The 27,352-nt window shown below is 44.6% G+C and overlaps 12 protein-coding genes across 12 annotated transcripts; 6 read left to right on the top strand and 6 right to left on the bottom strand.

Moving 5' to 3' along the window:
• Positions 1-42: 42 nt before the first annotated feature.
• On the top strand, positions 43-4,353 carry I203_100932 (uncharacterized protein; the record flags this gene model as incomplete). Its single annotated transcript, XM_019145893.1, has 14 exons — positions 43-350; positions 410-477; positions 575-687; positions 756-868; positions 925-1,078; positions 1,144-1,295; positions 1,350-2,017; positions 2,103-2,586; positions 2,661-3,003; positions 3,078-3,215; positions 3,294-3,416; positions 3,477-3,649; positions 3,714-3,798; positions 3,886-4,353. 14 exons carry the CDS (start codon positions 43-45, stop codon positions 4,351-4,353), a joined length of 3,390 nt encoding a protein of 1,129 aa, XP_019004452.1.
• A 741-nt stretch (positions 4,354-5,094) lies between these two features.
• On the top strand, positions 5,095-5,848 carry I203_100931 (uncharacterized protein; the record flags this gene model as incomplete). The annotated part of the gene is made up of 3 exons (XM_065516767.1): positions 5,095-5,409; positions 5,482-5,655; positions 5,777-5,848. The coding sequence occupies 3 exons, from the start codon at positions 5,095-5,097 to the stop codon at positions 5,846-5,848; spliced, it is 561 nt and encodes a 186-aa protein (XP_065373585.1).
• A 254-nt stretch (positions 5,849-6,102) lies between these two features.
• Positions 6,103-7,380, bottom strand: I203_100930 (uncharacterized protein; the record flags this gene model as incomplete). Its single annotated transcript, XM_019145891.2, has 9 exons — positions 6,103-6,282; positions 6,342-6,413; positions 6,481-6,589; positions 6,660-6,764; positions 6,832-6,867; positions 6,937-7,049; positions 7,131-7,166; positions 7,234-7,297; positions 7,370-7,380. The coding sequence occupies 9 exons, from the start codon at positions 7,378-7,380 to the stop codon at positions 6,103-6,105; spliced, it is 726 nt and encodes a 241-aa protein (XP_019004450.2).
• Positions 7,381-7,460: 80 nt separating this feature from the next.
• Positions 7,461-8,145, bottom strand: I203_100929 (uncharacterized protein; the record flags this gene model as incomplete). The annotated part of the gene is made up of 6 exons (XM_065516766.1): positions 7,461-7,493; positions 7,562-7,632; positions 7,695-7,731; positions 7,787-7,832; positions 7,915-8,013; positions 8,075-8,145. 6 exons carry the CDS (start codon positions 8,143-8,145, stop codon positions 7,461-7,463), a joined length of 357 nt encoding a protein of 118 aa, XP_065373584.1.
• Positions 8,146-9,085: 940 nt separating this feature from the next.
• I203_100928 (uncharacterized protein) lies at positions 9,086-11,042 on the bottom strand (the record flags this gene model as incomplete). The annotated part of the gene is made up of 7 exons (XM_019145890.1): positions 9,086-9,822; positions 9,910-10,030; positions 10,104-10,241; positions 10,316-10,408; positions 10,491-10,598; positions 10,665-10,790; positions 10,863-11,042. The coding sequence occupies 7 exons, from the start codon at positions 11,040-11,042 to the stop codon at positions 9,086-9,088; spliced, it is 1,503 nt and encodes a 500-aa protein (XP_019004449.1).
• A 512-nt stretch (positions 11,043-11,554) lies between these two features.
• I203_100927 (uncharacterized protein) lies at positions 11,555-12,098 on the top strand (the record flags this gene model as incomplete). Its single annotated transcript, XM_019145889.1, has 4 exons — positions 11,555-11,588; positions 11,650-11,743; positions 11,818-11,898; positions 12,005-12,098. 4 exons carry the CDS (start codon positions 11,555-11,557, stop codon positions 12,096-12,098), a joined length of 303 nt encoding a protein of 100 aa, XP_019004448.1.
• A 430-nt stretch (positions 12,099-12,528) lies between these two features.
• I203_100926 (uncharacterized protein) lies at positions 12,529-13,863 on the bottom strand (the record flags this gene model as incomplete). The annotated part of the gene is made up of 5 exons (XM_019145888.2): positions 12,529-12,588; positions 12,642-12,839; positions 12,984-13,301; positions 13,489-13,617; positions 13,819-13,863. 5 exons carry the CDS (start codon positions 13,861-13,863, stop codon positions 12,529-12,531), a joined length of 750 nt encoding a protein of 249 aa, XP_019004447.2.
• Positions 13,864-15,160: 1,297 nt separating this feature from the next.
• I203_100925 (60S ribosomal eL38 domain-containing protein) lies at positions 15,161-16,122 on the bottom strand (the record flags this gene model as incomplete). The annotated part of the gene is made up of 4 exons (XM_019145887.2): positions 15,161-15,207; positions 15,366-15,545; positions 15,715-15,775; positions 16,120-16,122. The coding sequence occupies 4 exons, from the start codon at positions 16,120-16,122 to the stop codon at positions 15,161-15,163; spliced, it is 291 nt and encodes a 96-aa protein (XP_019004446.2).
• A 908-nt stretch (positions 16,123-17,030) lies between these two features.
• I203_100924 (60S ribosomal eL8 domain-containing protein) lies at positions 17,031-18,326 on the top strand (the record flags this gene model as incomplete). The annotated part of the gene is made up of 5 exons (XM_019145886.2): positions 17,031-17,096; positions 17,240-17,354; positions 17,479-17,579; positions 17,658-18,178; positions 18,257-18,326. The coding sequence occupies 5 exons, from the start codon at positions 17,031-17,033 to the stop codon at positions 18,324-18,326; spliced, it is 873 nt and encodes a 290-aa protein (XP_019004445.2).
• Positions 18,327-19,008: 682 nt separating this feature from the next.
• On the top strand, positions 19,009-20,207 carry I203_100923 (uncharacterized protein; the record flags this gene model as incomplete). The annotated part of the gene is made up of 5 exons (XM_019145885.1): positions 19,009-19,161; positions 19,396-19,432; positions 19,605-19,699; positions 19,989-20,047; positions 20,138-20,207. The coding sequence occupies 5 exons, from the start codon at positions 19,009-19,011 to the stop codon at positions 20,205-20,207; spliced, it is 414 nt and encodes a 137-aa protein (XP_019004444.1).
• A 321-nt stretch (positions 20,208-20,528) lies between these two features.
• On the bottom strand, positions 20,529-22,014 carry I203_100922 (uncharacterized protein; the record flags this gene model as incomplete). The annotated part of the gene is made up of 3 exons (XM_019145884.1): positions 20,529-21,676; positions 21,761-21,899; positions 21,979-22,014. The coding sequence occupies 3 exons, from the start codon at positions 22,012-22,014 to the stop codon at positions 20,529-20,531; spliced, it is 1,323 nt and encodes a 440-aa protein (XP_019004443.1).
• A 447-nt stretch (positions 22,015-22,461) lies between these two features.
• I203_100921 (uncharacterized protein) lies at positions 22,462-27,197 on the top strand (the record flags this gene model as incomplete). Its single annotated transcript, XM_019145883.1, has 23 exons — positions 22,462-22,464; positions 22,525-22,632; positions 22,722-22,853; positions 22,915-23,028; positions 23,094-23,168; positions 23,227-23,306; positions 23,362-23,462; positions 23,513-23,613; positions 23,682-23,861; positions 23,923-24,206; positions 24,264-24,487; positions 24,551-24,631; positions 24,689-24,877; positions 24,930-25,098; positions 25,152-25,239; positions 25,298-25,394; positions 25,449-25,521; positions 25,576-25,735; positions 25,798-26,119; positions 26,195-26,413; positions 26,503-26,767; positions 26,896-27,098; positions 27,178-27,197. 23 exons carry the CDS (start codon positions 22,462-22,464, stop codon positions 27,195-27,197), a joined length of 3,288 nt encoding a protein of 1,095 aa, XP_019004442.1.
• Between the last annotated feature and the right edge of the window lie 155 nt (positions 27,198-27,352).

The following is a 27,352-nucleotide window of genomic DNA, read 5'->3' as shown; positions in this document are numbered from 1 at the left end:
TCCTCGGCTTGAGAGCCCACCCTTCCCATACCGCCGTCAACCATGTCCACACCCCAGCCCACCTTCCCTCCAAATTCACGTCGTCACATCCCGTATCTCTCATTCCACAAGACACTGATACGGCAGATATGTCGACCGCAACAGGACGATCTGGTGATAGTAGCCAAGGGATTGGGTCTGCGGAGAATAGTATGTGCACTGCTGAAGACATACGATAGGAAAGAAGATCTGGTTCTTGTGGTGGGCGCTACGCCCGCGGACGAAGCTGGGATAGGAGATGAGCTGGGTATCATGGGTGTGAGAGATCCGGGATTTAGAGTAGTAGGATATGAAATGAACCTTAAGGAGAGGTAAGTCAATACGCTAGCACTTCGTATAGAAACGGCGCCGCTGATGTAGGGGATGATAGAGAGGAGATGTACAGACATGGAGGATTGTTTTCGGTTACTAGCAAGATTCTGGTAAATGACTTCTTGAGTGAGTGTCCCAAGTTGAATCGCTATTCACAAGTAGGAGACGGTTTTATGAAGATGCAAGCGTTCTGGGAGCTGATTGGTGGTATGGGTGCTGTCAGAGGGCACGATACCGGCCAAACTTATCACTGGTCTTGTCATACTCCACGCAGAAAGAGTATCTCATGGAAGTCAAGAGGAGTTTGCTGTTCGTCTATACCGACGAGAGAATCAGGTTTGTTCAATGTTATACTCGTTCATCTCTATATCACCCAATCCAGCAGCTGATGCGATCTACCTTAGAGCGGTTTCTGCAAAGCTTTTTCCGATGAACCCGAGATGTTCGCGCATGGTATATCACCGTTGAAAGATATGCTGGTGAATCTAAATATGAACAGCGTGATGATATGGCCAAGGTTTGTGATCAACAAATCAAATAGCCATCTTTGCGCATAGCTGAGCTTTTGTGTAGGTTCAACGAAGATGTGAAGCAAGCTTTGGCAAGTCGGAGAGCAGATGTAGTAGAGATGTATCAGCCTATGACGGATCTGATGAGACAATGTCAGGATAGTATAACGGAATGTATGGAAGCTATGTTAGTGGAACTCAAGAGGGATCATTCTTTGGTGAGCATGTACAAAACTCAGGCTTACATATGAAATCCAAATTATTGACATGAACGCATTCGTAGAACCTTGATCTGGAAGACATCAACGTCCGGAATGCCCAGTTCAAGAATTTCGATACCATTGTTCGATCCAAGTTGAAACCAGTCTGGCATAAAGTAGGAGCCAAGACCAAAATTCACGTTGCTGCATTGACAGAATTGAGGAATTTGCACACGTGAGCCTCTCTGCGTTCATCGATCTAGCCAAATGAAGCTGACTCATGTCACAGATGGTTACTGGAGTACGATTCCGCTACATTCGCCTCATACATCAATACGCTGCAAAGACAACATTTTCAAGCGGAAAAATTGGCTACTGGGCCAGCTAGACATGTGCACGATTGGTTCAATGCGAAATCAGCTAGTAAATTGGTGGAAGCATCTCAAGCTAGAGTATCACATAAAGCACCTATAATGGACAACGAGCATCATGATGATTCTCCGTCGCGCGAAGAGGTCAGAGAAGGCCCGCAGGGGATCGACGAAGGTGTAGATGAGTTCAGGGATGAGGGAGAAGCACTCAGAGCAGCTGAAAGTATGGCAACGACAAATGGGACAGCTGATGATGAGAACGAAGATGAGATCATGGAGGTATTCGCTACTCAGACTCAGACTGTACCTCAAATGCAAGATGAGGATGAAGACGAGGCAATGGTAGAGGTCGGAACGAATGGGGATGGAGATGGAGAGGATACGCTCAGGGAGGCTACAGGTGATGCTCCGCCGGTGTTTAGACCTGTTTTAGTAGGATTGGAGGAAGGTCTATCACGAAGTGTCAAGAAAAGGTTGAGAAAAGGTCATGAAGCAGTCTTGGAAGAACAACCGAAATGGAGTTTGATAGCAAAGGTACTGAAGGAGATCGAAGATACCATTGCTAGAGTAACAGAATCGCACGCTGGTGAGTGGAGCGATCGCTGATCTAGCATTGTGCACACCGATTAAAGTTGAAAAACGATCATAGAGACTGATTGCTCTTTGTACAGAATCACCTGGAACTAACATCGTTTTGATAATGTGTTCGTCCGACCGGACATGTCTGCAACTACGCCAATACCTCACCACAATGCAAAAAACAGATCCACCCTTCGGTCCAGAAGCAGGAAAGAAAATGATGGAAACTTTGTTTTTGTCGAATTGGCAACATGAGAAAAACGGAGAGAGACTATCCGATCCAAATAAGATGAAGGGGGATGAAGGGGATGAGGTGAGAGTAAAAAGAGGTGAGATGGAAGAAAAGAGGTTAGAGGACGCGCACCAACGAAGGGGGACCAACGGGAACAGAGGTAGGGGTGTACCTGCTTACAAGCGAAGGAGGATAAGAGGTGGTGCTGCTGCAGCGATGGCTGCTGCCAGATTGGCTGATATGGAAAGGGATCACAAGGAGACGATGATGAAAGCTCAATCTGCTTTTGCCGGTGGTGATGACAGTATGGAGGATCAGCAGATGCAATGGGCTTTGGCTGAGTCGTCAGTTTCGTTACCCTCTTTCCATCAGCGAACCGATCTTTGATGCAGGGCTGACAAAATTGATTGATGTACAGGTCAAGAGGAGCTGGATCGTCTTCGTCTACACCTGCGCCTGATCCGAGTTCAGCGTTACTAGCTCGATCAGGTGTTGTGGAAGAACAAGATCTGGATCCGACGACTACATCATTGACTTTCTCACACACTTCTTCGACGTCCAATCAATCCCCCGACAATGCAGGCTATGATTTCGGTCTGATGCCTGAAAACTTTGAAGATGAATATGGATTATTGGCACCTGAAGATACAGTCATAATACGGCCGTACGGAGGTGAAGACGATGATATCTTGTTGCAAGAGCTGAGACCTAGATTTGTGGTTATGTACGAACCGAACCTTGCTTTTATACGGCGACTGGAGGTAAGTCACATTTCGACCTTGCATATGTAGCATACAGCAGATAAATGAAACACCAAGCTGATCGTGCAATGCAGGTTTACAAAAACAGTAATCCGGGCTTGGCGCTTCGAGTGTATCAGATGATTTATACCAATTCATTTGAGGAGGACAGATTTTTGTCCACTATAACGAGAGAAGCTGAGGCTTTCAAGAAGCTCATAGATGATAGGCAGGTGAGCCAACCCTAGTATAGCTGACTGGAATGACCTGCATGACAAATTTAGCTGACCGGACTATTGAATTTCCTGTAGACAATGGTCATCCCCATATACAACAATAATCCCCGAGCACCAATGAGAGACAATGTGACTCGTTCGAAGACCACGTATTCGTCAAGAAATGCAGGCGGCGGCGAGCCTGTTGAAGATGCTCGTGTGAGTCATACCTTGCATCTGTTTGGTGGGTTCTTTACTGATAATACGATTCAAACATAGATAATCGTCGATATACGAGAGATGGGAGCACTCCTTCCGTCTCTTATCGATGCGGCGGGTATCAAAGTTGTACCTACTACGCTGACCGTGGGAGATTATATCTTGTCGCCTAAGATGTGCGTGGAGAGAAAAGCTTTACCCGATTTGGAGGCGAGTTTTGCAAATGGTCGATTGTAAGTGATGTCCAGGTCCGCATCGTCGAACAATCAAAGTTCTGACGTCTAAACAATGTTGTAGACACACACAATGCGAATCGATGACTGCTCATTATGAGATCTGCATCTTGCTTATCGAGTTCGAAGAAGATAAATTCGGACTGAGGGTAAGTGTTTACACAGTCACGACATCACAAGTCTCACAGTCAGGGAGATGATTATACGTGTGCTGATTTGTGCATCAACACCATCAGACCCGTGAGGATGCTCGACGAGAAACTGCCGGAAGATCGTCCGAGAAAGACGACTCATGGCGCGATACATTTTACCTTCAATCAAAATTAGTGTTATTGACACTGCATTTTCCGAAATTGAGGATTATCTGGTCTTCGTCCCCCCATGAATCCGTGAGGATATTATCGGACTTGAAGCTGAACCACGATGAACCCGATGAGATGATTGCCACCATGAAGGGAACGACCTCAGAAGGAGGAGTGACTGAATCGTTCAGAAGTGGAATTGAAAATACAGGTTCGGTAGAAATGTTACGTTCCATACCTGGCATAAGCGGACGGAATCTGAAATTGGTGATGAGTAAGATTGAATCGATAAGGGATTTAGTTCGGATGAATAAGAGGGAGATGAAGAGTTTGCTAGGTGATGAGAACGGAGAGAAGTGCTGGGACTTTGTAAATCATGATTCGAGGTATAGGAGGTATTAGAGGGAATCATTTCGGCTTTAGGTTGCTGGAGGATCTATCTGGTGACTTGTTGGATCTACAAGTCAAGAATGTACGAAATCTTTTGGACCATGAATGCAGTACGGATGCTCCTCTTCCCCATGAAATACCTTGGTAGCAACCCCAGAAAGTACGAGCCGCGATGCTGTATGCTGATCGTTCCGCTGCAACCGGTCGTCAGTCGAAAGATTGTTTTTCTTGTATATATATCATATATACATTGGTATGCGTGAATAATCTTGGCGGAGTGCTCGTATGGGGATGTGTGGACGAGGACTGCCGAAGCCCCTCAGCCACTGCGTCATCCCACGTTCAGTGTGCCACACATCTCCATGAGGTGTCTAAGCAAGTATTCTTGAGATCAGGGTCCGCGAGGATGGATTTGGTCAGTCATTGATGACAGTATCTCATGATTGCAGATAGTTCCTTTCATTCAAGGAGCTCTTGTGTGCTGATCATCGACAACATAGTCAGGGGTATCTATTAATGACCTCGAGGGGTAGCAGCCAATCAGGATTCACTCCTTTGATCAGTCCATATTCGCTTCATTTTGTTATGATCAGCTCAGACTTAGGTCCAATCAGGCTCTGCCTCGGGACTATAAATATGAGGAAAGAGGACCCTCAACAAGTCCTCACACTTGTTTCTCCACTGACATCATTTTCCAGTCCAGCTCCCGCATATCATACAGGACCTATCTTATAATTTTTTAACATATTGACTATGTTATTCAACATCCCTATTATCATCTCCATCCTTTCACTAGGATCTGGAGCACTCGCCGCTCCCGCACCGTCTGAATTATCACAACGTGGAGATGGGAGTGCCGAGATTGTCCTGGGACTTCCCGCAGGTTCACGCATGGTAGATGGAGACGATACCTCCGTTGGCGTAATGGGAGTCACGGGCAAAGATTTTATCTTGAAATGGCCTAAAGAGACTTTAGATAAGATTGGGAATAACGAACATACGGAGAAAGCAGTTTGGTGGGACGTTTTTGAAAGTCCTGAAAAATCGGTGTTAAAATGGCATATCAAAGTAAGTATCATGAGTATGATTCAAACATATCATAGTGATTGCTTTGCTGATTTCGGAATTTGACTTGAACAGTGCCGAGCACGTATCAGTAGCAATTTCGCCAACAGCTACAGATTCGATCTTCTCACTACTGCGCCATGGAAGGATTCCAAAGGTGACGTGAGCCCCGACGCTGCCGCCTTTGGATGCTTCTTGGACGAGAGTGAATGTATTTCTGATTGTGAGAATTTCCCAAGTATCAAATACGTGAGTCTAGAAATATCCAAGATCTCCAAAACAGTATCAGCTTCACGGGGAACACAAGTGTCAATAACTGATCATGAATTCATTCCATCAGGATTGATTGACTTGCTCCAGTTGTTTGTAGTCCTCTGGTCTGTGGCTGTGTCCGTCATTTATGATCATTTATGCATTGCCGATGCAACGTACTCTCCATTGACCATAACACATGTCTGTCTGATTTGTGATCAACATCCGAAGCTCATACGATATGTTCGATCCAATACACCGAGAAACGTTTCAGACTGTACCCTGTTTCATGCAAGCTGATCTCCGTAACGGCCATTCATTTTAAGATTGACTGGTTTTGTCCTAGAGCGAGTCGTGTACAGCGGATCTGCCCGGACGCGTGGGCCGACATCAGGCAAAATATCCAATGCATCTAGGCTGATAGCATCAGCTACCATACCAAAGCTAGACTCGAGATTCCTTTAAAGCGTCTGCGAACGTAAATCCCGTTTGAGATGTATGAGGTGTCTTGTCCAATTCTCCTTTATAGATCGATTCGTCTTCCCCAGATTCCTCCGGGATTGTGTTGTTGATGTAACCTTCTTGACGAGCGATAGTTTGAGTGGCAGGATCGTACCTTTCAGCCTATACCGACTATGAGATGAGCCAAATCCTTGTTCATTCACTTGTAAAACCTTACTGACTTGCACATAAGTTTCGGTAGTTACCTTGACATTACCTTCCATTGTTCGCTTTTTCAGTCGATATGTGTTGACCTGCCACCAAGGTGAAGCCATTAGCCAGAATACATTGGTACTTGAGCGGATACATGTGTTGACTCACTTTCCATTGTTGACTTGAAGCATCCTTGGAGCTCATGACTGCCCGCAAACTCATCCGGGAATTCAAGACTGCCAAGAAACCGACAACGTAGGTTTTGGGCATGGTCATCCTGGGCAAATATGAGCTACATGCGCAAAATAGGCGGAGGTGAAGAAATATGGATGCAGGTGTGTACTCACATGAAGAAGCCAGTCAGATTAGAAGTCACATCGATTATCATTTCGTCAGGATGAGCGGCAGCTTTGGTTGTTTTGTATGCGAAGATGATAAGGAACGAGATTGCCCTACGACGATGAGACGAGTCAGCTCAGTGTGGTAGCATGATATGACGCTATAGCTTTTCGCACTCACATGAGAGTAGGAGGTAGTTGAGTTTCCGCTGAAATCCTATAGGAGATAACATACAAATCCAATCCGGTCATCCTCGAACTTTCGCATGGGCCACATGGAGCTTACGCGAGTAATTTCTTAACTATTTGATCTGTCTGAACAAAACCTGATTTTGATCTTGAAAGACACCACATGATGGAGGTTGTTATGGTAAAATCTGCTGCCATCGCTCCGGCGGTCTGAGGCATTGGAGGAGTCGTTTAGTATCGTACTCATGGTCTCGTGACAGGTGCTAATGAGATCCCAACAACATGACTCACGTAAAGATAGATGAATATAGTGGCTTTTGTGGTGGACTAAAGGACATACCGACAGAATTAGAGCTATCTTGTGAATCAGATGGTGACTGAAACTGAGACTTACCGTGGTCTGAGTAGCTGACTCAGAGGTGATTTTACTTCCTATACCACCTATGATGGACGTGAGGCTAAAGGGATGAAGTGAAACGGAATTAGTATCCATGAACTGATAGATATGATTGAGATGTTAAGAAGCGCACATGAATGACATAATGATTCCACCTAAGATCTTATTTTTTCCGGATAGCTTATACGCTCGATCACAGTAGAATGTTTGTACTCTCGCAGATGTCAGCGGTGCAATGATACCCAGCCATGAACTCCCTATAATCAAGTCTTTCAGTTATCCTTTCCATATAAGGCCATACAAGGAAGCTGACTGTTTTACTTACAGTCTGCGCTGGCAAACGTTCGATAGGTACCGAAATTGTTGACGAAGACATGATGAACGTATGCCAAATTACTGACACATAACTGATCGGTCAACCCTGTGAATCCACCTGCTAACCCGTGGTCAAGACTTACAATATCGAAGCGATAGTTCCAAATAAAGCACATCATGCTACGAGTATTCTGATGAACCACCTATCTTCCACGGCGTACGCGCCCCATTTTACCAATTGGGTGAGCATTACGCCGAAGAGGACGAAATCAGCTACAAACCTGAAAAAATAGAATCTTCAGTCACCATCCGCTCTTCTGGGGTTCTTCTCGGTTTTGAGCAGTAAAAAATGGAAAGACATACCCTATCATTACTGGACCCAAGAAGAAACCTGTATGAGATTCCAGAATAGCTTTCAGTCCTGCTTCGACGGCAGCCGTTGAATTATCGCCGGTCGCGAGTCTACAAAGTTGACATCTCTGTTAGGCAGAGATTGCAACAGATGAAACTGGCTTTTACCTACTGTAGTAAATGAGGACCACCACAGGTGGGGTTTCCCCATACCACCGTATTACCTAAGAATGCAGTACTCATCTTATAATGTAGGAAGGTTGACAAGGGAAAGTTGAGGATGTAGACGGGACTCGAAAAGCATACTCGAGTATATATACGGAATTGACAGTGGGACCAGTCGAATGTCGACTATCGAAGTCGGTATCTCAGTGATATGAGATGGTTGATATCTCTATGAGCAAGTTTGATGTTCGACTTTCTTATATGTTCACTGGACAAAATACACTTCATTCGGTGATCAACTTTCAGCGGGTCATCTGGAAAAGGGACGAGGGAATGAAAAGGTACAGATACACATAATCATGTACCTCGACTACAGGGATCGTCATTTGTGTCTTCGATGTGATCGCTCATCATCGGTGGTTGACCTGAGTGAGCTTCAGAATCTATTCCCATATCATTGCTCGGTTGAAGATGTCGTTTCCAGGCACTGCTGAAAGTTACCATCAGAGTTTTAGGGTATGCGAATCAATTGGAAGGATCTGTGCCACTCGCCACAATGCAGTATGAAACGTTCCGCTCCGAGGAGGGTGTGAGGAGGGTCTGTGCCGAGGGTTCTAGGTGTTCCTATTTCTCACTTCGGTCGCTGATCAAGCATTGTAATCGGTTGATGTTACTTCCCGTGTTGATTCATTTGCACCCATGAGGATAGGCCAGGGAAATCGAATGAGGTGAAAGGACCGAGCTTGTGCGTCGAGCCATCATTCGATCTGAATCAAGTCCCCGCAAATCGAGAGAGTTCAGAAGAAGCGGTCCGGAATGCCAAGCTCATTGATGCGTACATGTGAATGCGGAAGATTGGGAATGGCTCATGGTATCGTCGGTGCAATGCACTCATTGACCTCATGGTCTTAGCTGAGCTTGAGAGAATACGTATGCGCGAACCAGACAATACACTTTGGTTTTGAAAATCAGCACCAAGGAATACTGAAGGTTCGTACATTGCATTACATTGAGAGCCCTAACCAACGGCACGACTATTGAACACCCCCATTCTCCTGCCTGTTCCATGACCCTGCATCGTTCCTAATCCATCAGCGCCAGGCGTAGGGGGGTTGGAAGCGAATTGACCTCTGAACCTGAACTGGTTTAGATTCTGACTATCATTCACACTTGGCGTAGCCGAACTAGCCGTAGGGACGGGTACAGGTATCTGTTGTCTATATGAAGTGATAGATGGTGAATTAGGACGCGATGTTTGAGTTGATAGATATGGTGGTCTGCGAGGTATAGGTTGTTCAACCCTGCTTGTTGACGTCGTGTTCGAAGGTGCCAAATTTGCTGGAATAGGTATTTTCTTTTCGCCTCTTCCTCCCATACTTACTGAAGGAGTAGTATCGGTATTACCATCCAGACCTTCTTCCCTATCCAATTCTCTCGCTCTGGATATAGCTACTTCATCCAAAGGTTCATATAACCCTTCGTCCTCGTCCTCGTCTACATCTACAGTAGTGTTATCCATACTTGGACTTGCTCCTGGTCCCATCATATCATTGACCATCCTTGATATACCCTGCGACATAGCTTCGCTCATGGCGTTCACTGCTGATTCGCCTAGGTCGTTCAGAAGTGGTGTAGGAGATACAGATGGAGAGAGTATACGGGGTAGGGCAAGAGAGAGATGAGCAGGGTAGACGAATCGATCTTGAATGACGGATCGAAGCCGGGATAAGATGAGTTGTTCGAGTTTCGGTATATCTAAATGGCGATGGCCCATGACCAAATATCAGTTGACAAGCTCAAACAGGAACAGAGAACTGTTGAGTAAGAAGTGTATATACGCACCTTGTAGTTTGGCCCTACTACCTAGCAAACTGGTAGTCTTGAGGTTGAGGTGGAAATCAGGTAACAGACTGACATGTATATGCTGTCTCTCGTCAACCGGTTCATGCAGTTGTACACTCAACTGTATGATATCGATGATCAGCTATCATCTCCTCAGATTGAGTGATCGAAAGAAAAGGGCTAGCTGAACTTACAGTCCCGCCTATCGACACAAGCTCCACACCTAACGCTACGGGCAATACGGCGAACCTAGGTCTGGGGAAATTGACCAGTACCGCAGTGGACAGTGAGAGGGAAATGGAATCAAGGTAGTCTACATCTATCTCTGCGCGCTATTGAGATGAGACGAGTAGCACCATCAGCTGCTGACAAACATCAAGGGCTCCAGCGTCAGAAATTCACATACGATTCTACCTTGACCGTCCGCAGGCCGTATTCGAGCATTTGAGAGTAATGGGTAAGCTTTGCCTAACGATAGTGAGGTGACTTCGATCGGATCCTATATACCACAACCATCAGAAAGGTTAGTCGTGAAGCGAAGGGCGGGTATAATGTAGGTGAATGATGAACGATGAACTTACAAGCCAACTTAGATTCTTGCCAGTGGGATTCAACCATTTCTCTATCCTCTGTCTTGCCCCTTCTTCACCATTCGCAGAGAGCAGATCATTCCTGTATCCTTGCAGCATCTACGAAGGAAACCTATCCTATCAGCTTCGTACGTGGCTCTCCTAAATCATTCAGCCGAAACTCACCTGAGCTAGTAGGACGTTCACCCAATCTGTCGACTCGGCAGCATGAGTAGCCATTTCGTAATTTGTTTTCTGCAACAGCTGAGCAGGTGGCGGAGGTGGGACGGAGGTAGTGGATAAGAGGGCTTTCTACAATACGAAAAGAGCAGATACTATATCAGTATACGTGACCAAGATAGCTGAAAGCTTTTACTGACTGACCTTGGCTTTCTCCGCTCTTCTCTGTTTCCAACCTTCCGCATCTATCTCCTCGGAAGGTGAGAATACCACGTATCTCACGAAGAGGAGTACTATGATCAGGAATGATGCTTGACCCAGTATGAAGCCTTGAGTGAATGTCCATGAGGATGTTGGAGGAGGGAGGGGTGGTGTGTTGGACATTGTACAGGGTAAAAACGATAAGATAGGAGATGGGTGGGACGTTGGGGGATCGGTATTATATTGACATTTTTTGATCGGTCTGAGCCAAGTATATCACGGGTATCGTTCTCGCTGTTCTTTGTTCTCCGTCGATTCGCTGTCCGCTGTTGTCGAGCTATGGAATTATGCTCTATATGTTTTGGGTATCCTTCATCAAATCGACTGATCGTCATGTTCATGTTCTATTCAAAGTAGCATTCAGTGGTCAGGTTAATCCTCGGTTAAATTGAACCCACTGCAATTATACCTTATTTGTTCCCCCCCCTTCTTTTCGGGTGGTTTTTGTTTGGACGCGCCTCTCTTTCACTCCCTTTTCACCTGTTCGCCGTTTGTCTTTGTTTTTCTCTTTTTTCCAATCAATCAATCAATCAATCGATCAACCGACCAACCTCTGTTTATCAACGACCATCACCCTCAGTATCGCAACCAAGTCACCTCAGTCAGTAAGTCAGCCATCGTACTCTCACTTGAAGATGTCATCTGACAACGTGCTCCAACAATCCAAAGGTGAGCTCTTCGTCGTCCATATGTTGATGATCCCAGCTGACTAACCGAACGAATATCATAGTACAACCTACCGCCTCTGCTTCCACTCAGCCACACCCACCCTCTTTCCTTCAGAAGAAAGGTCTCTTAGGAGGAGCAGGAAGAGGAGGTGCAGCGTGAGTCAGCTAATCCTCTATTCCCTTCACCTGAATGGATCAAAGCTGACACCGTAGTATCGGAATCGTAACAGCTCAATAGTCTCTCCTACCGATAATGTTCTGTCGCCATGTTCAGCTAAATTGAGTGGAGCCAAACAGAGACATTTTCAAAAGTGAGTTGGGCTTTCATTTCGATGATGTACACCGGGAGGGGAGTCGATCCTTCTTCATGCAAGAACGTTCACCGTTTACTGACTACAACCTCATTGCTCTGTTCAGAGGCAAACCTATGCTTCTCGCTAGTCAACTCTCTCAACTCGCTTCGTCAAATTCCAACTCAAGCGTAAAATCAGATGCTAAGATTGATTTTTGATCCTGATCAATACAACCAGCGATCTAACGACCTAGTCGAACCCGGGGATTATGTTTTGTTCCACACAAACAATGCGGTATCTCCTCATACATATTCCACATTTCCTCTTCTTCCCATTCACTCTGCACATTGACACATCTTCATATTCATATTCATATTCGTACCTTGTCTGTTTTCATTTGTCATAATTTTTCTCATCTTGTGTACTTTACTTTATCATTGCTACCTTTCACGAGTGACTATGCACATGCATGTTATCTTTTTCATCATTCCTGCCCCTAAATTTCATCTACCAGTCTAAAGGCGATATCTAACTGATCTACTAATCTACTTTTTAAATCCTCAGTACATGCTAACAATCAATCCAATCTGTACCTTCTATCCGTCCTCAACAAAGCTCGATCCTCCCGCAAGTCGGACAGACCTCAACCTACTTGGTCTCGACAGATGGCCAGAATCGCTGTTCGTACCAAAGAATAGTCTTGAAAGCCTGTGGTGTGGATGAATCAATATACGTTCACTACAAATTCCGGCTCCACTTACCTTTTCACATCTCTCTGCGACCTCACTTCCCAATTCAATGTCAAATTTATTCATCGCATTCTCGCACCTCTCTACAAACTCTGTGAACTCGGGTGTCGTCCAGTTGTCGCAGAATTTTATTAAAGCTTTTTGAGTCTCGTCAGAAGAGTTGTTAAGGTGTGAGAAGGTTTTGGCGTAGATCCAGGCGGAGTTGTATATCTAGGAATTGTAAGAGCGTGAGCGTGGTACTTTAAATCATAAGTGAAGATCTTTCGATATTGGGATATGACATATAAGATGATATGCAGTTTATCTTGTATTAGGTATTCCGTGATATGATAACACTGCAGAGCGTGAAGTCACCTTCTCACTGGCCCAAAGAACCATCATCCCTTCTTCAATACTACCTAACGCTCCTATAACCTGCAAATAATCTATATAACCTCTTGTAACTGGACTGTATTCCCCCAACAGACCATACTTGTTCATATCCCTTTCTCTTGGTTCATCATCAAATACCTCCAAGCCGTGTTGGGATGCAACGGATAGGAACCAGTCTGTCTCACGGAGGAGGTTCGTGGCTGACCAACCTAAGATGGGAACTAGGTCGAATGCGGGGAAGGGCCGAATGGCAGAAGGGGAGGGTGAGAGGTTGATTTTGGAGAGAAGAGCAGCGGTATACTGTAAAATAAAGAAGGTGAGCTTGATACTGTCAGTACTACATGAAGTATAATGGAAGACGAGAGACCTCAGGTTGAGTATATCATCTGGTGTTCTCAGAAGAGATTAGATGTCTCTCAATGACAGATGAAAGTTGAGAATGATTGAAGCTTAAGGGTTGTATATGGACCACAATCCGACCACCCACCTTGATTCCACCCTCGTAAGCGAATAGATAATCCTGCTTCAACCATTCCTTCAACACTTCCGAATCTATACTTCCCTCTCCGGACTGTTTAAGGAATTCGTGTTGCGTAGCTAGCTTGAAGTCGTCTGCCTGTGCGAGGAGGAGTTGAGGATTAGTATATTTGTTCATCGGTCCTTGCCATAGTTTGAATTTATTGTCATATAGACAAACAGAAAAGTCTTATACACTCTATGTAGTAGTACTGCCTTGAACGTACAGGCTCATCTTCCTTGAATGACCTAAGGCGTACGGACAGAAAGAAATGCCAAGGATAGTACTGGTATCACTCACATATTTCTCTAGGAGATAATCTGTAAACTTCTGTTTCGTGCTCATTCTGTTTTGACTTGTTTCTTACTTCTTCTCTTGCCAGATGCTTATGATATCGAAGGAAACGAATGCAGGAAGGATGCATCGGTACACTATACTATAGTGTACCTCTGACACTTGCTGTACTCGAGTACTTTTTATAATCCCCATTGCATCTTTACTCGTACTCCGCGAGTACTCTTAGATCTCAGATCTCGTTCGGATACTTTTACCCTTAACCTTATCCGTCCTCCGTTATCAGATCGGACCGACATCAGATCGCATCCCCCGTTCTTGATTTTATTACCAATTCGATGCTCCTGAATGTGATATATGCATGTACATACAGCTATAAACATATCTGATAGAACAGATATGCACGATGTTTTCCAGAGATCGTGCCAGGTTTGAAGCATGGAACTTAACACTAAATATGGTACGGTACGGTGACTCATAGTACAGTATGAACACAGGGGCCGCTTGTCTTTCATCTCCCCATCACTAAATACATACGGTAACGTCTTGGTAGTAGAACGTCGTGAATAGGGGGGACCGAGATCAACATATATAAATATATGGATTTTGATACGCGATGACAAGATCGGTATACCTTCCGTAGGCTTCATATTATACAACAACGTTATGGAATCAGCAGGTTTACTTAGATTCTAGAACGACAAGCAATTTGAGGACACGAGTTCTCACAAAACGCATAAACATGGTAACGTTCGGTACTGTAACCCTTTCATGTGTTCAGCAAGTGAGAGTTAGGATCTCATGTATGGATATCGCATCAGTAGGAGGAACATAGATCCCCTAAAATTGTTTCGCTTGAACGGAATGCCAGGATTTCATGATCGCAGGGTAGACCAGGCAAGGAGTCGAAGATCGTCCACAACGGGTCAGGTAGGTAATCCAAAAGCTATGCGGAGCTGTAGGAGAAAGGAGAAACGGTTGAAACTCAGATTGTAAGATTGAATGATCATCAGCATTTCACATTTGCAATATATCAGACCATTGCTGCAGCCTTGTAAGTCAATCATATTTTTTTACTTGGACGAACAGCGGGGAACATGACAATCAAGATTGGAGAGGGTTGCACAATCACCTCATTTGGTAGTCATATCAGTCAGCCAATCAGCCATAGAAGACAATGTGATTCTGTGAGTAGGTCAGTGAAGTTCCAGATAAAGTCAACGTGTAGTGAACGATCCCTGCAGGATCGGTATCGGTATCGGTATACAGGGTTCAAATGCATCTCATCCCAACCCTAATCAAATCCCAATCAAGTCAGATCTCAACAGCTACGAGAGGAGAGAACCGTTTATTTCTTCTTGGGGGCTTTGTTGGTGATATCCTCAACTTTCAATCCTGCGAGGTGAAAATCAAGTACATCAGCTGTTGTCCTTTTTTGAAAGATCCAAGATAAAAGGAAAGGTGTGGAGATGATCAGATGAATATGGGATACATCCTTCAACTCCTACCATATAATCATGTCTGACGTTCATATAAACGGACAACCGACTCACCAGGGGGAAGAGATTGCTTCAATTTCTCGGCCTTCTCAGCATCGTCCAAAACCAAAGTGTAAAGGTATCTAGAACATCTGATCTTGAATTTCGTTACGTGGGTAGGAGCTTTCTTGGCGGCCTTGGTCTTGAGGGCGGCACCGGTAGGAGGTTTGATGGAGGTCTTCTTGATTCGGGCGACTATGGGATTGATAGGGAATGTACAGGGGATATGGGTGGAGGGAAATATCGAATAGGAGATTTGTTGGTGGTTGAATTCGGAAATGAATAGTGGAAGAATAACATAGATCATACAATTGTCAGCGATCATCCCACAACATCTCCTCAAGTATAGTCCAATATAACTCACGAGTAGCGTCCTTTCTTCGAGCGATCTCGAGAAACTTTTTGATGTCTTTGACTTGTTGGGGCTATAGAGTGATATATGGGTTAGCTACTGTTTTGCTTTATTTTCATTCTATCCGAGACGGATAGATTTCCTCCTTTCTTTCCATTAGTACGACCAGTCCTAACTAATCTATGCTCTCTAACCTATCTGGATGTTCTACACTTTTCTGAAGCGATGATAATGTCCATTACGACCCTTGTCTGATTCCCATGTCTATACCCTGCTCGATATGTCTCCCAACACTGATTTTTCTCCCTCCGACCGTCCGTTCATTGACCTTTGCTCTTCCCGATGTCCAATCCGTCACATCTAATCCAACCCAAAATACTACTCTGCACTATCCGCTGAAAGGTCGACTCGACTCACCATTTTGACCTGTATATACCTTGATGTCTAGGGAGCAAAAGGGATCAGAAGATGTTTTCTTTTCAGCTGAAATCAACGGTGCAACCATCCAATGCAGGGTATGCAGCAAGCAGCAACAACTACCAACAATTCTCAACTCTGAATTCTCAGCTTGTCGCATGGTCGATGGAAATTTCACAAAACGCCGACAACCCAAAATCACCCAGAGTGAAAACACCGACCGTGTGGCGCACATGGTGTCGAAATCGCAAACGTCGGAGATAAGGTGTTTAACTGGGTCAATCGCATCCACTCCACCATACGTTCTGCGAGCTTACATGTTTAAATCCGACAGGCGATTGATCCCATCCCACTCTGCCTACCCACTGGATGGTCTACCGTTCATTCATTTTTCACCCTCCCCTCCCTCACCTTCGCAGTTGGCTTCTTCTTCATCCTTCAAGACTCTTTCCTCTCTTACCTTCAACCATCAACTAAAAAAAAAGAAGCATATAAAAATGGTACGCTACCACTCTCACACCACCTAGGCATCACGTCCATACAACCATCTTGGACAAGCCGGAACAAATCAGCAACAGGATGATACGGTCACGGTCACCTTTACGACTTTAATTAGGAGATGAAGGATATATCCGTGGTAGATTCGACTAGAATTTGGGAAAGAGATGTACGGTGTCGACTTGGTCCAGCTCTTTCGTCATCCTGTTCATTCGTATGAGTGAAGATGTAAGATATGAGAGTGGATCAGTTAGGTCAAACCGCCTCTTCCCCTGAGGATAGCTGGATCCCAACCGTATCTTGTCGAATGAACTTTCCTTTCATTCTTCCTTATGGGGATGGAGGAGAGTGATGATTTTGACACATAGCATGACTGTCATATCGATCCATTTACCTCGATCCGATTCGACAATATGTCCTCTGCTATAATGCTGTCTTTTCGATCATCATACCGTACCAACCATTCACGAACCCATTGGGTGATTCCTCGGGTCTGGAATTGGATTTGGTCGATGGTCAAAAGAAAACCCTAGAGCTCCGACATGACGTGATGCCTATTTATCTTCGAAGAAAGAGCATCGCTGATGGTCGTCTCAATGACCCCTACCTTTTCCATCAATAGCCTAAAGCCGCTAAAGGAAAATCTAAGCCAGCTTCTGCCCCTTACGGTACCAAGAAGGCCGCCAAGAAGGACCAAAACCCTCTTTTCGAGAAGAGATCCAAGACTTTCGGTATCGGTGAGTACTAATTCCTCATCATCATCATCATCTCACTGCATCATCTTTTCCTTGTTCCTTCCGTAGATTCATGTCTATTCGTTTGCGGTAGAGTACTGATCTTCGATTGTGGATGTACATATAGGCGGTGATATCCCTCCCAAGAGAGATTTGACCCGATTCGTCAAATGGCCCGAGTACGTTAGACTTCAAAGACAAAAGGTCATCCTCAACCAACGATTGAAGGTGGGTCATCGCTTCTTTAGTGTCAAGTCCGATTATCGATCCTCTATGCTGATTGTGTTATTTCCGGCTGTATTTTAGGTACCCCCCGCCATTGCTCAATTCTCTCAAACTCTCGACAAGAACACTGCCACCCAACTCTTCCAATTGCTTAACAAGTACAAGCCCGAGTCCAAGCAAGAGAAGAAGGCTCGATTACTTTCCGAAGCCGAATCAAAGGCTAAGGAAGGTGACAAGTCCACCACTAAGGACTCCAAGAAACCTGTTTTCGCCAAATACGGTTTGAACCACGTTATCGCTTTGGTCGAAGCTAAGAAGGCCAAGTTGGTCGTCATTGCCGATGATGTTGACCCTATCGAACTCGTTGTCTTCTTGCCTGCTCTCTGTAGAAAGATGGGTGTACCTTATGTGATCGTCAAAGGAAAGGCCAGACTTGGTTTGATCACCGGAAAGAAGACCTCTTCTTCCGTTGCCATCACCGATGTTCGATCAGAAGACCAACAAGCTCTTGCCAACCTCGTTTCTGCCGCCAAGGCCAACTACCTCGACAAGGCTGAGGACATCAGACGACACTGGGGTGGTGGTATCCGAGGTAACAAATCGTGAGTCAAGCTTGATAAATGACACCCGGCAATGCACTCGGAGGAATACATGCTGATTCCTGTTTTTCCACCTCGCAGCGTTGCCAAACTCAGAAAGAGAGCCAAGGCTCTTGGTCAAGATGCCAAGAAGATCGATGTTTCCCTTTAAGCGGGTTTCATATGAGATTCAGGTGGATGAAGTCTTTAAGATAGGTTGTGTTGATTAAGGGTTTTCGCATACTTTTGATACATCTATTTTATTGACATGTATGATATGGCTATAACGGATGTCTTCGAGTTCGTGATGATGTTTGTTGTTGCAACTCTGTTTATGTAAAACTGATCACTCATAGTGCGTTTATGAACAAGTCCAGGCTGAGAGTCGGAAGGAAACTAAATATCTCCCTTGAACCGTAAGTGGTATAACAATCAATTGGACCAATAAGTCCTTCTCCTCGGTTTTTTCTTTCACAATATTCATTCCTTCATTAGCGTTTCTTATGCTAGAGCCATCATCTGTGCATGCCAAATGTCTTAACATGTTATAGACCATACATGAAGGTATCGTTGAGTGATGTACAATATAGTATGGTAAAGTGAGAAGAGAATGGGGGTTGACCAATCAATTCGCCACAAATGGTCAATTCTCATTTTATCAATCGTATCATCAAAGATCAAACAACGTGGCACGAGCCTCTTTGATGTTTGGGGCTGCTGTTTTCTGTTTTTTTTTTTTTTTTCCAAGATGCCACATAATTGATATATCTGATCGTACTGCATCAACTGCTCATACATCATCCTCGACCCACATATTCCTTTCTACTCGACCCATCTCAGAGATATAATCAATCATGGCCGACGCTTCTTCTTCCACCGCCCCAGCCGCCCCAGTGCAGCCAGAGGGAACTTACTCTCTCGAACAGTTGAAGGAACACAATACGCGAGAGAGTCTGTGGATGTTGTTGCATGATAAAGTGTATGATATCACGGCGTTCATGGATGAGGTGAGCTATATCTTCCAACTGAAGTTTTTGGAAATGTATTCGAAGTAGTAGGTGATAAGAGAATAAAGGAATATGTCGATCGTCGTATGGTCTGTCTTAGGGGGGAAGATAAATTCGACTGGAATATGTAGATCATTCCATGGGAAGACGATCAGATTATTGGACGTTTGGAAGTTATTCGAGATACTTGCGAGCTCGCGAGCTGACTTTTATCTGTAATTTTTTTGAATATAGCACCCAGGTGGTGATGAAGTGTTAATTGAAGAAGCAGGTAAGTAATTCCAATTTCATAAATCCATGAATCGATATCGATATCGATATCCAATCCGATTCGATCGACCTAGGTCCAAATAAGAACTCTGTATACACACTGCCTTTATTCGCCCCTGCATTCGTCTGGTCGTCCAAGGACAACCGCTGACCTCATCTTTTGTACTGTACAGGCGGAGACGCAACCGAGGCATTCGAGGATGTAGGACATTCAGACGAAGCTAGGGGAATGTTACCTAAGATGCTATTGGGTGATTTCTACGGTGAGGTGAGTAGATGGTTCATTATGACTTTTGGTTTGTTTCTTGGTACGGGAAAAGCACCAGAAATAATGGATTCTAGAGAAGGGTTTTCTTTGAGGCCATGAGGATTGTCATGATGCCGGAGGCTTCAGAATCGGATGGGGGTTAGCGCTACTTTTCCCAAATAAATCCTCAATCGAGCGATCTCACAGTTTGATCGGAGAGGAGACACTCAGAAGTGGCAGGGGACCAGTTATAATTCCTCTTGGATCGAAAGGGAAAGGCTGAACTATTCTCATTTCGATCTTTCATTAGAAAAAATCCAAATCGAAGAAATCTGTCTCTTCAACCGGTGGATCAACTTCTTCTTCAGGGTGAGTACACCAAGTCACGCATCCTATTGACTCAATAGGGTATCCGATGATTTTACTTTTACTCATCTTTGGATTCTGTCGTGTGAACAGATTTCCAATTTGGGTCGTACCAGTAGCTTTACTCGCTGCCTTCCTCGCATGGAGGGTGTTCTTGGCCTAATCGGTTTGATCACATTCTAACAGAATGTTCGAGGGTATGAGCAGTGAGCGATCGGACGTTGTTGTTGTAAATGGGACAGAGTGTTATAAAACATACATGATCGATCAAGTTTACGGTTAATATATATAGAGAGAGAGAGGGAAAGAAAGGTTCATTAGGTTTCCTTCCTGCTGTTTATGGTTTCGTTGTTTATGCATTTTCTCATCATGTCTCATATCAACGTCTAGTACATGAACCATCGGCATATTATATAATCGTACATCATTATTTGATGATCTATCGTCTAAACGGAAAGTAGTACAGTAGGCTAAGACTTCCCTCTCACCTCCTCCCATCCCATCCATCTTCACCCCATGGACCACCCTTCCTCGCCCAAACCTTCTGTAATATCTCCTCCTCTTTTCCTATCCCCTTACCATCCAATCCATTATGTTCCATCGCAAATACCAGATCCAACAATGTAAGCACTTTATCATCTTCCACTTTCTTATCTTCGACATCACCACCCTCTGTTTCTTCTTTCTCTACCATGATCAACCGTCTAGTAGGTTGACGTATAGTAGGTTTAGACCTTTTGTTTGGTCTTTCTTTCTCCTTTTCGATATCGGATGTATTTGTATTGGTGTTAGGTGTTGAAGGTTCAGGTGTTTGTTTATTGCTATTGCTATTACTATCTCTGTCGATTGGAGAATTCGTAGTCACATTTGATGATAACTTTGATTTCTCCTTCTCTTTATCTCTCTCTTTATCTAATTTCCTTTTCTTACTTGTACTTCCACCACCGGCCAGGGGACTAGATATACTAGGTACATTTCCAGTCATCCAACCGTACTTCTTACCCATCCCTACTGATCGCATGGCAGTCGCGTTCGCCATCTTATGTTGAACTTCGGCAGATACATCTCGTGGATTGATCTTTCCCTTCTTCGAACTTGAACTTCCACTCTTGGTAGTTGATTCTCTGATAGCACCAAACATTGGTGTCCCACCTCCTGACCCACCCGCAGCTGGGGTAGAATAGGATGATGGAGAAGGTTTTGATATCGGTGTACTTGGTCCACTGCCACCCACCCCGCCATCATCGGGATTAAGGGAAAGTGAAGATGCACGATCCCTTATCTTTTGTAATTCAGCTTCTTTAGCTAATCTGTTCATTCTGCTTTTCCTGAATTCCTGTTCTTCCTCTCTATACGATTTGTTGACTAGGTCTAACACTTGAGAGGGATCTGAGGTGATTCGACTACTCCACATGGCCCTTCCACCATTTCCACTTCCACTAGCGTTGGTATTGTCACTTTTGCTGTCGGAATGACTCGATTTGGTAAGAGGTGGGAAATATAGGTGAGAGGATTGTGTACGATGTTGTTGAGCTTTGATAGCGGAGGAAAATAGCGATTTGATACGGTTTTCAATTGTTGAAAGTAGGTAGAGTGAGACTTCTGGATCGATGGTGACTCCATGGTCTTTGGCTATACCCATTCAGAGTAAGTGTGTATCAGTGTTGAGGCCATGTTTTGTTTGACTTGTATCCTTATAGATAAATGGCCACATACCTATAGCATCTACTTTCTCCTTCAGAGCTACCTTCCCTATCAGATCCGTCCTCTTCGCACGGGAGTTGAGACCACTTATGGAAGATGAGACGTTGATCGATTTGCCGACATTGAGCCGACGGGCTGCATCTTCTTCGGCCTGAAGGATATGCACAAATAAGTATCAGAGGAAAGTGTGCTACAGTTAGGATGATAGATGACATGACGCTATCACTCACCCGAAGATCAAATGTGTCTCCTTTCGTCTTCTGCATGTTGGCCCGACTATGGTTGAAGGATATGACCTCTGGTCCCGGTCAAGTCTGAAGGGCGTCCGCTAGTCGAAGGCAGGCAACTGAATAAACCTGACTCCAGTCGACCTTATTGCTTGGATGTATAGATCAACACGAAAAAGAAGGATATCGAGGTTGTTGATTTATAGTCGTAGTTAGTCGTGTGTTGCCGCCAGTAGCATCATCAATCCAGGAACATTGCTAATTAGGCGCACCAGAGTCATATGGTTTAGGCATGCATGGTAGGAGTATACATCGCGCCGACATGAGGTGGACGCGAGAACTGAGATCCAACTGCTGAGATTAGCGATGTTTGATGTTTTCATTTTCACTCTACTCTCACTTCTCGATCATTTCCTTACCTTCTTCCTCAACACTACCTCCCTCACACACTCACTCGACTTCTTTAAGGCTGGCTAGAGGATAGTCATGGTGAGCTCCCAAATCTCGTGAGCTTGTGTTCCAGCTGACTATGCTTGCGCACATCGCCAGAACCCCCTATTGGCAGCTTCGAACGCGACTCCCGGTGGGGCAGGCGCGGACGATGACAAGTTGTCCGATTATGTTCCCAACTCCAGGGACCTGTCAGTCTCCAGAGCTGTGAGTCTTCCCACCCGTACCCGCAATGTGCCATCGCGCATCTTCACCTGTGTGCCTTTCGCTAACATTGTCTTTCCTCTACTACGCAGCCCTCGGCAGTAGCTTCTGACGAACATCATATAAATACTGCACCTCAAACACCCGAACCAGAGCAGGAACAGGACAGCGAAGATGAATTGGACGATGAACAGTTTGATGAAGATGATTTGATGAATGGCTCCGTAAGCTTGAACTTCCTTCTTTGTTGAGCGTGAACTCAGCTGACATCGATATTTCTTTCAGTCAAAGGCAGCCAAGAAGGCCGCCCAGTCATCGGCGCGAAAAGCTGCTAATGCAGAGAGGAAAGCCCAAGTGGCTGAGATTGGTAAAAAGAGGAGTGCGATGGAACAAGCAAAGGTTAGTTAGCTGTTTTCTTCTCCCGGTTTCTCGAGGAATCCGCTAATCGAGTCGACTGTATCCAGGTCGCCGATTCGATCAAACGATTCCAGTATCTACTGGGTCAGACTGAATTATTCCAGCATTTCATCGATCTCAAAGTAAGCTAACACCTTGGCCAATTTTTCCCATACGTGACCAGCTAACAAGAGTATATAGAAACAACGTGAACCTGAATTCGCCAAGATGTTAGATGAACAAATGGTTAATCAGAGTGGGAAAGGAAAGAAGAAAGCAAAGTGAGCTGTCCAATACTTGCAACCGCCAAAAAGATAGCTGACGCGTCCATTCCAGTGATCATCGACATCGAAAATCTGAAAAGGAGGAAGATGAAGAATTATTGAAGGAGGAAGATGCAGAGGATGAAGCTTATGTGTTTGAAGAGAGTCCTCCTTGTAAGTCAGCTGAGTTCCTCATCGTATCCACTAGCTGACTCTTCATGCAGATGTCAAGGGCGGTAAGATGAGAGATTATCAGGTTCAGGGTCTGAACTGGATGGCTTCCTTGCATCATAACGGTATCAATGGTATTTTGGCGGACGAAATGGTAAGTTGCGATGTGACGACAATGCTGTGAATGCAATAGCTTATGAGAATGTGAACTTATAATAATAGGGTCTCGGTAAAACTCTTCAAACCATCTCTTTCCTCGGATACCTCAAATTCCATCAGAATATCCCTGGTCCTCATCTCATCGTCGTACCCAAATCAACATTAGACAACTGGTTTAGAGAAGTGAACAAATGGGTACCTGGCTTCAATACTCTGGTATTACAAGGTACCAAAGAGGAAAGAGTAAGCTCGGCTCACCTACTGTTTGACCATGGGGAATTCCAGCTAATCACGATCTGTCTAGGCCGATCTCATCAACAAACGAATCCTCACTCAAGACTTCAATGTCCTCATCACTTCATACGAAATGTGTCTTCGAGAGAAATCTACTCTCCGAAAGTTCAGTTGGGAATACATCATTATCGATGAGGCTCATCGAATCAAGAATGTCGATTCGTTGCTCAGTCAGATCATACGAACGTTCGCTAGTAGAGGTAGATTGTTGATTACTGGTACACCTTTGCAAAACAACTTGCAAGAGTTATGGGCGTTGTTAAATTTCATCTTACCTGATGTCTTCTCCTCGAGGTGAGTTCCCCTATCTGCGTGCATTGCTCGAACGTGAAGCTCACTGTGCGGATGTAGCGAGGATTTCGATGCCTGGTTTAAAACCAAAGATGATTCCGATTCCGATGCGGTCGTCAAACAACTTCATAAAGTTTTGAGACCCTTCTTACTTCGACGTGTCAAAGCGGATGTGGAACACTCCCTTTTGCCCAAGAAGGAAATCAACTTGTATGTGGGTATGACAGAGATGCAGAGGAAATGGTATAGGATGTTACTAGAGAAGGACATCGATGCGGTGAACGGTAAGTCAGATACTTGCGAATTATTCCACATAAGGTTGGGTATCTGACATCTTTAAAATATAGGTGCTTCGGGCAAGAAAGAAGGAAAGACAAGATTATTGAACATCGTCATGCAATTAAGAAAATGCTGTAATCACCCTTATCGTGAGCTGAGTCACTTGTTTGAATGATCGAAAAATTGAGCTAATTCAATTTATGTAGTCTTCGATGGAGCTGAACCTGGACCACCTTTCACCACTGATGAACATCTCGTGGACAACGCCGGTAAAATGGTCATCCTCGACAAGTTGCTCAAAAATATGAAAGCGAAGGGATCGAGGGTTTTGATTTTCTCCCAGATGAGTAGAGTGCTGGATATCTTGGAAGATTATTGTCAATTCAGAGGACACCGTGAGTTGATCTGGTTAGGTCCCAAGGAAATGCAACTGACATGTCTCCCTAGAATACTGTCGAATCGACGGTAACACGGCGCATGAAGACCGTATCTCCGCTATTGATGACTACAACGCGCCGGGAAGTGAGAAATTTGTCTTCTTACTTACCACTCGTGCGGGTGGTCTGGGTATCAATTTGGTCACTGCGGATATCGTTGTTCTCTTTGATAGTGATTGGTCAGTTGCAAAGATCATGGGTATCTTAACATATAGCTGACAGGACCGTTCAGGAATCCTCAAGCGGATCTTCAAGCGATGGACAGAGCGCATCGTATTGGTCAGACTAAGCAGGTCTATGTATTTAGGTTTATCACTCAAGTAAGCTGTTTCCTTGCACTCTATAAGTCCATCAACTAATTCTTTTGGTTTTCTGTAGGACGCCGTCGAAGAACGTATCCTCGAAAGAGCTACTCAGAAACTCAAGCTTGATCAGATGGTCATCCAGGAGGGGCGATCACAGCAGGCGCAAAAAGGTAAGCTGAAGAGGTCGCACTTGAATGCTACCGAGAAGCTCATTCTGTTCGTAGTTGGTCAAAACAAGGATGAGTTGCTCGATATGATCCAACACGGTGCTGAAAAAATTATCAACAACTCTGCCAGGTGCGCTATCTGATCTTTCAAGATCTCAAGATGAAGCTAACGATGTTCTAACAGCATGTTAATCGATGATGATATCGACGAAATCATCAAGCGAGGTGAAGAAAAGACTGCTGAACTCAACAGTAAATACGCTGGTCTCGATCTGGATGCTCTGAACAACTTTAAATCGGAGTCGATGGTGAATACCTGGGAAGGAGAGGATTACGCTAACAAGGTACGCTATCCCTTGATGAGCGACTTTTGGTAGCTTTACTGATTTCGCGAATTGTCATGTAGAGAGGTGGTAAGAACCTCATCTGGATCGAACCGGCAAAGAGAGAAAGGAAGAACAATTATTCGATCGACCAGTATTACCGAGATCAACTCAACACCAGTGCACCAAAATCTGATAAACCCAAGATCTCAAGACCACCTAAACAGGTCAATATCAATGATTTCCAGTTCTACCCTCCTCGATTGGTAGAATTGCAAAACAAGGAATTTGATGCTCATAGGAAGTCTCTGAACTATGTCGTACCCTCTCGAGAGCCCGAAGAAGGTGAGACGGCTGAACAGGTCGAAGCGGAACGTGCGGAAGAGCAAGAGAGGATCAATAATGGTCAGTGATCCCGTGCCATTGACAATCGTCTATGCCAGTAAACATGCTGACTCTGATTTTGTGTGATTTTCATAGCTGAACCTCTGACTGAGGAGGAAGCGGCTGAAAAAGATACGTTGGTTGGAGAAGGGTTCCCCGACTGGCAAAGAAGACATTATCAAGCTTTCGTTCGAGGAGTTGAGAAATTCGGTAGAGACGCTTTGGACAAAGTTGCTTCGGAGATCAGCGATCATACGGAAGATGCTGTAAGGGAATATGCGGCGGTATTCTTTGAGAGGTATAAAGAGTTGAAAGGTGGGTTATGGTCTTGGATTCGTTACTTGTGATTTGATCAGTGTGATATGAGACTGACTTGCGCTTTTTGGTCGATGATTTTCCGATAGATTGGGAAAAAGTGATGGAACGTATCCGAATAGGAGAAGATAAGATCCGTGAACAACAAGATAGAATTGATGCTCTTCATCGCAAAGTGAAAGCTACGAAATTCCCCTTGCAGGAACTGAAGATTACGTACGGACAGAATAAAGGTAAAACGTATTCTGACGAGGAAGATAGATTCTTGTTGGTTAGGATGCACCATCATGGGATTGAGAGAGATGATTGTTATGAATTGATCAAGAGAGATATAGGAGAATGGCCTTTGTTCAGGTAAGTCACGACCATCATTTCACTTATTTCTACTCCTTTCTTTCTATATTATCCAATTCAATTCGCGAATGGGCATGATAATTGCGAGGAGGACAACAGATCTGACCGAATTTCTCTGTGTGATGTAGATTTGACTGGTTCTTCAAATCGCGTACACCCGACGAACTGAAACGACGAGCCCACACCTTGTTACTATGCGTGATGAAGGAGGAAGAAAAGGAAGATGACAAGAAACCTGCTATCAAAGGTGGTAAGAAACGACCCATAGATGAATTGAAATCTGGTCCGGGGTCTAGGGATACGACGCCTAGTAGTGTGGGTGGACAGAAGAGTGAGTGCAATCGTTTCCGAACATGCGTGTCAATCAGTTGTTCGTGCTGATGATGGAGTGTGTTTCCTTGGAATTGTAGATAAGAAGAAGAAAGTGTAAGAGGACATGTGAAGACTTCACTTTGGCCTAGCCTCCATGACTGATAAATCAGGAACAACGGGAAAATCACTCGTGGTCATCAATATGGTCTATGACACGTATACATGTAGATCTGGCCATCATGAAGGATGAGTTTGTAGTTTTTGTAAGATCTG

The sequence above is a fragment of the Kwoniella mangroviensis genome (assembly GCF_000507465.2).
Source record: "Kwoniella mangroviensis CBS 8507 chromosome 1 map unlocalized Ctg01, whole genome shotgun sequence".
NCBI lineage: Eukaryota > Fungi > Basidiomycota > Tremellomycetes > Tremellales > Cryptococcaceae > Kwoniella > Kwoniella mangrovensis.
The sequence above is the reverse complement of the archived record's forward strand: the minus strand, read 5'-3'. Positions and strand labels throughout refer to the sequence as shown.